General features: G+C 54.0%; 1 protein-coding gene across 2 annotated transcripts; it reads right to left on the bottom strand.

Annotated features, from left to right (window-relative positions):
• Window positions 1-378: 378 nt before the first annotated feature.
• VPS18 (VPS18 core subunit of CORVET and HOPS complexes) lies at window positions 379-9,142 on the bottom strand. Of its 2 annotated transcripts, none has more exons than XM_027571279.1 (5): window positions 8,733-9,142; window positions 7,539-7,680; window positions 4,468-4,559; window positions 2,433-4,303; window positions 379-1,714 (listed from the first exon to the last, which is right to left on the bottom strand). In XM_027571279.1, exons 1-5 carry the CDS (start codon window positions 8,821-8,823, stop codon window positions 989-991), a joined length of 2,922 nt encoding a protein of 973 aa, XP_027427080.1. In that variant the 5' UTR covers window positions 8,824-9,142; the 3' UTR covers window positions 379-988. The 2 variants fall into 2 exon arrangements, with proteins under 2 accessions (XP_027427080.1, XP_027427081.1); XM_027571280.2 differs by lacking the exon at window positions 8,733-9,142 and adding an exon at window positions 7,841-7,966.
• Between the last annotated feature and the right edge of the window lie 63 nt (window positions 9,143-9,205).

The following is a 9,205-nucleotide window of genomic DNA, read 5'->3' as shown; positions in this document are numbered from 1 at the left end:
AACAGACCGAGGAAGCACTAGTGGAGAAAATGACAAGAACTCAGTGCCCCCCGTTTGCCGGAGCGTGAAGGAGTCTGTGGGGAGCAGCACCACCTGCTGGCCGAAGGGAAGAACAGTCCTTGGTCTGAGAGGCCGGTGGGCCATCATTCCCAGCTGAAGCCTGGAACCAGGGAGGAAGGAGTCGAGGGACAAGGAAGCAAGCAAATCACAAAAATGGCACAATCAATTGGTCACATCTCCAGAAGAAGGAGCGAGGGCCAAGGCTGGAAAGCGCTCAGGGTCCTGGCACTTCCCTGTGGGACCGTAGCTCCCCTGGAGGCGACTCACACGCCCCTCAGGCCAGCATCAACACAAAGCCATCCACTCGAGAGCCCCCAGTGCAGTGCACGCGGTTTAATGCGCCCCGCCCCCATCACCATCTCCCCCTTCCTCCATGAGGCACTCTGTCCCAGGGCACCCCCACACCAGAGCCCCAAAAGGTGGACACAAGAGGCGCCCCCTACCGGCACCACCTTTCCCACCCTCCGTGCCCACGACTTGGAGGGGCTGCCTTTTCGCTCTGGGACCTAGAGGCAGCCACGGGAGAGGCCTTCCTCTGAGGGAGAAGGGCCATAGAGTGAAAAGGAAGAATGGTACTTTCGCTCTAGAAGGTGAACGGGATGTCTGTGGGGCGTAAAGAGGACTGTTAGATGGAGGGGGACGGTGATGGTGAGAATGCTGACTTCTCCAGGCTAAGGCCCACTACCGGGAGGCACGCAGATGGTCTGGCGGAAGAGCAGCTCCAAGGCGGCTCTCAAGAACAGCACGGCCAGTGGCAGATTACACTCATAGATGACACCTTACAGGCGACAGCTGTAATTCCACTCTCCCCAACACTGTCACGGCCCAGCAGTCTCCAGACGCCAGACCACAGACCATGGTGTAGCCTTCCCAAGAGAGGGCAACTGCCCCGACTGCCTGCCCACCCAGCAGGTCAACACCCTTCTTCCTACAGCCAACTGAGGTGCTCCTCCTCATAGCGCTGGGGGTCAATGAAGGGCCGATCAATGGAGCGGATCATCAGCTCCCCACAGTACACACACTCGGCGGCCACCAGTTCATCGAGGTCAGCCTTGAGCTGTTCCCGACTGGGCCCCGCCATGGCAGCCCCACCCTCGGCCTCCTTGGTGCGGGCAGAGCCCTTGGTAGGGGCCGGAGCAGCCCCCAACTTCCGCTGCAGCTCCTCGAGCCGGGCCTGCTTGTAGGCTGGCAGGCCAGGCCGCACGGCCTGCAGCAAGCAGTCAGCATGGAACATGTGGCCACAGAGGAAAAGGTAAAAAGGGCGGTTGAGCAGGGGGAAGTCACAGGTGGCACACTTGTCCTGTGGCTCCACCGTGCCGTAGCGGCCCCGCAGCTCCTGCAGGTCTCGCCGGATGCGCTGGGCGCTGGCTGTGGCCTCTTCCATCTCCCGCTGCAGCTCCTGGATGTGGTGGTTGTAGGCCTTGAGTGAGCTGCAGATCGCCTCCTTGAAGTGGTCGATGGTGACGAAGTCAGGAAAGAACGGCAGCACGTCCTCGATCTTGAGCAGGGGGCAGCTGGCCAGGCAGGCCATGGCCGTCTGCACGTCCTCCTCCTCCTGTACCACGTGCCGAGCAATCTTCAGCCACAGCTTCTTACGCAGCTCCTCGTCGTCCTCAGGCAAGTCAGCACACTGTTTGGCCAGGTCCACGTCCACCTGCGGGGAGACCGCGAGCAGAAGGGTTGGGGATAGAGACTGGGGGAGACAACAGACGCCCAGGGAAAACCTGGGCCCCAGCAGAAGCCCCAGGTAGGATCCCCTGGCAGCAAGCGAGGTGGGGCTTCAGGGGGCCAGCATAGGAACCTGTCTCAGTGACGGGCCTGTCCCCATCACCGCTTTGTAAAAGCTACTCACGGTGAAGGGGCTTTGATTTTGGCAAATTCAAAAATCACCTGGGTACCATATTCAAAATACAGATTTGGGGGCCCTACCCTCAGACTTTCTGATTCAGTAAGTCCTGGCTTCAAACCCAGGAATTCACATTTTAACGTAACTCAGCAGTTGTGACTATAACACAATCGCTAGCATGTACATAGAACTTACCTGCACAGCAGGTGCCACTCTGACTGCTTTTCGTATACACTACTTTCATCAACCCTAAGAGGGAAGTAACTAGAACACTATCCCATTTGTGGCCGAATGATCTGAAGCAAAGAGAGGGTCAGAAATCAGCCTGAGGTCACACGGCCTAGTAAGCGGCAGAACCGATTTCAAACCCTGACATCGGAGTCCATGTTAACCTCTGCGCTGCAGCACCTCTCCGCCGGAGAAGCCGGTGCCCTCTAGCCGCAGCCCCCCCACTCCAAACCCTCAGCCTCTGACAGGACTGCTCTCCAGGCCTCTGTCCTGGATGGGGTCAAACTCATCGACTCACCTGCAGGGCCAGGTCCACAGCCTCCTCGTACAGCTCTAGGACCTTATAGACATGGACACAGGCACGGTGGTGGCCGTGCTCAGCACAGAGACGCAGCGCATACTTGAGGTCGTAATGCACGCGGTGTGGGCTGGCGCCGGCCTGCTCAAGGTAGGCCAGCAGTGAGGCTGGCTGGCCCCGGGCATATAGCGACAGCAGGTAATTGTGAATTGCCTGCTCCGTCTCGCCGAGTACGTTCACGCAGAACTCCATGTAGCGGATGGCCTGGCTCACCTGCTGGGCTTCGCCACCCTGGCTATAGTTCACCAGGGCAGGGATGAGCTGCCGGGCATCCAGCCGGCTGCCCAGCTCAATCCAAGCATCCACCAGCTGGCGGGGGATGTGACGAATGAGGATGGGCGAGAACTTATAGAAGAGCTGGGGGTCACGGTGGCGAGCAAGCACCGCCAGGGCCTCCTCATAGGCCTCATGCTGGCAGTGGTATGCCACCACGCGCTCGTAGTCCTGCATGATCACGGCGAAGTACACCATGTGTTCTGTGTCCCCGTGGCTGGCAAGCAGTTCGTGGATGGAGGCCCGGCTGGCAAAGAGCCACTCCTTGTGGCGGGGGCTGCTGAGGAAGGACCGGAAGCGCTCCCGTGTTTCCCGGTATAAGTTCAGGGCCTCAGGATCACCCTGCAGTGCTCCGAGCCGGCTCAGATAAAGCTCTGTCAGCCAGGTGGTAAGCAGTGTGGCCTGGGTGCGCTCGGCTGGCTTCAAACCGGCCAGTTTTCGCTGCAGGAACTCAGCCAGAGCCTCCTCCTGTCGGGCCTCCAAGAACTTGAGGGCAATCTCCTCAAAGTAGCTCTGGGTCAGGGCGTAGCAGCGGGCACTCTCCAGGTAACGACGCTGGCGAAAGCAGAAATCGGCCTCCCGGGCCAGGACTGTGTCCAGGCAGTCAGGCCGCTCTCGACAATACTCTTTGGCCAGGTCGAAGCGGTTCATATCCAGGTAGGTGCGCCAGACATCCCGGGCCTCCCGCTGCACGTGGTAGCGGAAGACGGCACGCTCAGTGTAGGCCCACAGGTGGCCCGTGGAAGAGTCCTTCACCATGTGCTTCAGGGGCCCAAACTTCTCCAGGAAGTGATCCCGCAGCACCACCTGCCCCGTCAGTGTGCACACTGCCTCCACCCGGTCCGCCAGCAGCAGGAGGAAGTGGAACTGGGTCAGGACGATAGCCAGGGGTGGGCTGGCCCCCGGACCTACCCCCTCTGGGTACTCCCACACTCGCTCCTCGCTCAGCAGGGAATCGGGACGACTGCAGTCCAATGCTCCGTACAACACGCCATCCCCCATCATCCAGGCGAAGGCCCGAGGTGCAGAGCGCAACTTGGGGGTATAGAAGGCCAACTCACTGTAGCCCAGACTGCTGGGGAACTCACGGAATGGGGGTGGGTGGTCGGCGTAGGCAGCAAAGAGCCCCGCAAAGCCCTGGGCCTCAGCTCCCTCTGCTGCTCGACCTATGAACTGGAAGAGGCGCTGCCGGGTGGTGGCGATAACAAAGCCACGCCCGTCAGGGCCCCGCTCGGCCTCGAGGGAGCACACAGGTGCTGGACCCCCTTCTTCGTTTAGTACATACAATGGGCGGAAGTAGAGATCTGGGGCGGGGCCAAAAAGCCCACCCTCGCTGGCTGAGAGCTCTGCTTCGAAGATCTGGCCTTGGGCGGTGCCGACCAGGATGGGGCCAGTGCCGCTCTCGGTGCCCAGGGCCTTGTTCCAGCCCACACTCTCCACCAGCTGCCCCTTCCAGCGCGCCAGTGGCCGGACCTTCTGTCCATTACGGTTCACATAGAGGACCTCAGTGCTGCTCAGAGCAATCAGCAGGTGAGAGCCTAGAGTGGGGGAGAGCAAGGCACCCTACAGAATGCTGCCATTCCCACCCTCAGCCTCCTCCCTGCCCACCCCACTCGCAGATCCCACCCGCCCGGGCAGTGACTTATGCTCTGCTCAACTACCCCCGCAACCCCAGACCTGCCTCTCCCGCCCCCCCACTTACCAGTGTGGTCCAGAAACATCTTGTGAACCTTGGCATCATCCTTGCGCCCCAGCTCCACGTGGTTGGGTTCATTTGCCTTGCCCAAGTCAATGCTGTCGAGACAAGAGTCACAGCATCACTCCAGAGAAGGGTAGGTCCTTTTTTGGAATCACAGATCTCTTTATGATCTGATGAAAGCCACAGCCTTTCTGCCCTGAAATCTATATACACGCATACAATTCTGCATACCATCCCAAGGGAACTCTGAAATACATACAGGGTCCTACTTAAGAACCCTCCGCTCTGAGAATTCCCCCACCTCATTTTGAGAAGTCACTGAACAGAGGTCTTTTCCTCTGCTCAGTAGATGTGCAGTGTGTCTGGGAAGACAGGCAGGGGTATCCCAGATTGCTGAGGTAAAAAGAGAACAAAAGGGTGCCTGGGTGGCTCAGATGGTGAAGCATCTGCCTTTGGCTCAGGTCATGATCCCAGGGTCCTGGGATTGAGTCCCGCATCAGGCTCCCTGCTCCTTGGGAGCCTGCTTCTCCCTCTGCCTCTTTCTCTCATGAATAAATAAATAAAAAGTTAAAAAAAAAAAAAAAGAGAACAAACAGTAGTTAATGGTTACTGAGCACTTTATTATTTTTTTTAATATTTTATTTTATTTGATAGAGAGAGAGACAGAACACAAGCAGGGGGAGTGGGAGAGGGAGAAGCAGGCTCCCCGCTGAGCAGGGAGCCCGATGTGGGACTCGATCCCAGGACCCTGGGATCATGACCTGAGCCGAAGGCAGATGCTTAACGACTGAGCCACCCAGGTGCCCCCAAACATGTCTTCTTTAAACTTATTTCTTGAATAATAATAGTTTTTTTTTTTTAAGATTTTATTTATTTATTTGACAGAGAGAGACACAGCGAGAGAGGGAACACAAGCAGGGGGAGCGGGAGAGGGAGAAGCAGGCTTCCCGCGGAGCAGGGAGCCCGAGGCAGGGCTCGATCCCAGGACCCTGGGATCATGACCTGAGCCGAAGGCAGACGCTTAACGACTGAGCCACCCAGGCGCCCCGTACTGAGCACTTTCTATATATGAAGCACCATGCCAAGAGCTTAACCTAATAGAGCTCAATGAATCTTCATGATAACCTTGAGGAATGCTCCTGTTTATATTTCCCTTATTAAATTCTTTTCAAATAATATGCTCATTCTAACCAAAGAATCAAAGTATTTGAATCAGGTCACAATCAAAGATGGTGGGAAAATGATATTTTTCCACATATGACTACAGATTTAAATCCCTATTCCTTAAAAAGTCCTTAAAAATTAGTAAGAAAAAGACACTTCAGTAGATAGGGGAGGGCAAAAAATATAAACCAGCAGTTTACAAAAGAGAAACTCTACATTTCTAGTAAACATCTAAAAATACTTTCAACCTTTGGTAAATAACAGTAAGGTACCATGTTTTTAACCTATCAGATTGGCAAAAATTAGAAACAGTAACCTATGGTGCTGGCGACGCTTAACTGACTGAGCCCCCCAGGCACCCCAGGAGAGAGAATCTTAAGCAGGCTCCACGCCCAGACTGATGCAGAACTTGATCTCACAACCCTGAGATCATGACCTGAGCAGAAATCAAGAAAAGGACACCTAACTGACTGAGCCACCCAAGCGCCCTGTATTATTATTTTTTTAAGTAAACTCTACACCCAAGGTAGGGCTCGAACTCAGGACCCCAGGATCAAGAGTTCCATGCTCTTCCCACTGAGCCAGCCAGGTGCCTCTTAAAAGTTTTTTTGTTATTTTGTCATAACAGCAATTACTGTGTAGTCAAATATATCTATCTTTTTCCTAGTGGATTTCCTAGCTTGAGTAAGAAGATCTCCCTTCGGTCCAAGAACACAGACATTTCTTAAATATTCTTTTATTCTTTTTATTTTTTTAAAGAGGGATGGAGGAAAGGCAGGGGAGGGGGAGAGGGACAGAGAGAATCTGAAATAGGCTCAGTGCCTAGCACAGAGCCTGACGTGGGGCTCAATTTCACAACCCTGAGATCACGACCTGAGCCAAAATCAAGAGTCGGATGCTTTACTGACTGAGCCACCCAGGTACCCCCATTAAATATTCTTTTGATATTCAGTTTTTTTTTTTATTTTTAAAGATTTTATTTACTTATTTGAGAGGTGGGGGGAGAGGGGTGGGGGGAGGAGCAGAGAAGAAGCAGACTCCCCGCTGAGTAGGGAGCCCAACATGGGGCCCAATCCCAGGACCCTGAGATCACGACCTGAGCCAGAGGCAGATGCTTAACCAACTGAGCCACCCAGGTACCCTGAATAAATATTCAGTTTATTTTTAATATTTAAATAATTATTCCACTTAGAATTTATTTTTGTGATATAGAGGCTTACCTCTGTTTTATCCCAGATGGTTATTCTGGATAAACAATTTTGCTGATACTTTTGTTATGTATTATTTCCACTTATGTATGTATTTCCAGTTTTATTGGGATATATTATTTCCATTTATACTGGATTTATTTCAGGACTCTAGACAGTTCCCCTGATCAATATGACCAATTTGTGGGTTGGTACTATCTTTAACAGATGAAGGGACACATTTGGAGAGACTGGGTGACTTGCTCAACATTCCCTAGCTGTTAAGTGGGAGAGCTGGGACCTGACCCAGGTCTACCTGATTTTAACTACTATACTACATTAATTCTCTTTGGGAATGGATATTTTTGGAAAATTCCAAATCTAGGGGCACCTGGGTGGCTCAGTTGTTAAGCGTCTGCCTTTGGCTCGGGTTGTGATCCCCGGGTCCTGGGATCGAGCTCCACGTCAGGCTCCCTGCTCAGCAGGAAGCCTGCCTCTCCCTCTCCCACTCCCCCTGCTTGTGTTCCCTCTCTGTCTCTCTCTCTCTAATAAATGAAATCTTTAAAAAAAAAAGAAAGAAAAAAATCAACCTATTAAAAAAAAAAAAAAATCCAAATCTACTGTTTCACCTGCCCAGAGTGAAAGAAAGGCCCTAGTCAGTGATTAGTCCCCAAATACCACTAATCCACTCCCTACTCCTAAGCCTTTTGGGCCCTCACTTACCGGAGTAGTGTATCCTTGCCCAGGCTCATGCAGAGCTGATTGCAGGAGACGACAAGACTGGTAATTCGTTCAGAAGGGGTAAAGTCAATGCGCTGCTTCGTGAAAATGGGCACTTCCTTCTCTAGCTGGGCATTCACATACCCTACATGAAAGGAGGGAGTTAAAGGTTAGGTATGGAAAACGCGGAGGAAGGACAAAGAGAGGCAACAAAACAAGTTTCCTCTCCACCTTCCCAACATATCCCTACCCCAAGCCCTTGGTTAAAAGCTTAATATCAATATATCAGGTAGTTTGCTAATCACCTCCTCATTAGGGATCCTGGGCTCTTTTCACACCTCTGACAGCCATGAGGGGTGGATTCTTTGAACCCTTGGACTGCTGGTAAACGGTCATGTACCTGCTCCCAATGGTGATGCGGGGGGCAAGGCTTGGGCTTTCTCCCTTACCAATCTTGGGGCCAGCAATCCCAGCTCAACTAAAGTATTCTAGATCCACTCTCTCCCCTCCTCCCTGCCCGAGCAATAATGTTCTCACTGAGCCTCCAGAAGAATGAAGGCAGAGGGAGCCCTGGGGAACAGTTCCAATCAAACTGCCTCTTCTTTCTCTCTACCTTTCCTCTCATGTCTTTACCATTGCACAGAATATCCCAGCACTTCAGACCCCTCTGCCAACTCTGTCCTACTTTCTACAAAAATTTCCCCTCAACACCAAGCTGCACCCAGATCTAGCAAAGGCCTAAAATAACTTCATTTTCCCTGTTCAGTGACAAAGTTCCCTCTAGGACCAGCCTTCCTTCCCCGACAACATTCCCCTTCCACCGTTTTCTTTGACCACTCTCTTCTTCCCACCTGCCGAAGGGGCCTGGTAGGAAAAGCATAGACTCTGGCTGAAGCCTTGGAGCCTATTCTCAGTTCTCTCAACTGCGGCCCTGTAGACAAGCCACTTCCTTATCTGGGTCCCAGTTTCCTCTTAGGACCCTAGTGGCAGGGCCTAGATCACGAGACTGCTCTTGCTGCTCTTTCAAACTTCGACCATCCACCAGCTGGGGGCCAAGAGCCCCTGAGAAGAATCAGGGGCCTAGACCTGGACTGCACCGCCAGGCGGTGAACCGGACCTCCTGGAGCTACTCCCCGGATCCTCCCCCGCAGGTGCCAGGTGAGCGGATAGGGTGAGCGGCGCCCTCCCCTCCCTTACCGGAGTGGGGGATGCCCACGCTGGGGCAGCCAGGCTGCAAGACGGCTGAGCGGGACAGGGAGTCCTCGTATTCATCCAGGATGGACGCCATGGTGCCCGGCCTCTGGGCCCTCCGTGTCGGGCCCAGGGATTACAACAGGGCTCCCCCCAGGGATCCCCGTCGCCCTGGATTGGAAACTGCGTCTCCCCAGCCTCGACAAGAATCTGACAGATTTTGGCAATCCGCCGCCCACTCCTCTTTAAAATCCCGAGGGTTTTCTCACTCCCGCCTTACAAAGCGAAAAGACCGGGGAGCCCTCCCCCTTGAATCTGGCGCAGTCCTGCACCCCGCTCCCGCCCCCCAAAAGATCACTGGCTCCCTTTAGCCGATTTGAGAGGATCCCAACCTCGCCCCAGCAGCTCAGCTGACTCCCGCCCCCGGGACGCGCGCCTATAACGTAACTTCCGGGTTCTCAGAGCCACACGTTTACTCG

Source organism: Zalophus californianus, chromosome 6 (genome assembly GCF_009762305.2).
Source record: "Zalophus californianus isolate mZalCal1 chromosome 6, mZalCal1.pri.v2, whole genome shotgun sequence".
NCBI lineage: Eukaryota > Metazoa > Chordata > Mammalia > Carnivora > Otariidae > Zalophus > Zalophus californianus.
This window is presented reverse-complemented; position numbering and strand designations above follow the sequence as displayed.

What these genes read in the sequence shown, in the direction of transcription:
- VPS18 (XM_027571279.1), bottom strand. Translation starts at nt 8,823, where the DNA reads ATGGCGTCCATCCTGGATGAATACGAGGACTCCCTGTCCCGCTCAGCC. An exon ending in GATGTTTCTGGACCACACTG is followed by an intron (nt 4,304 to 4,467) that starts GTAAGTGGGGGG and finishes CCCCCACTCTAG; the next exon opens with GCTCTCACCTGCTGATTGCT. An exon ending in CTGTGGACCTGGCCCTGCAG is followed by an intron (nt 1,715 to 2,432) that starts GTGAGTCGATGA and finishes GTCTCCCCGCAG; the next exon opens with GTGGACGTGGACCTGGCCAA.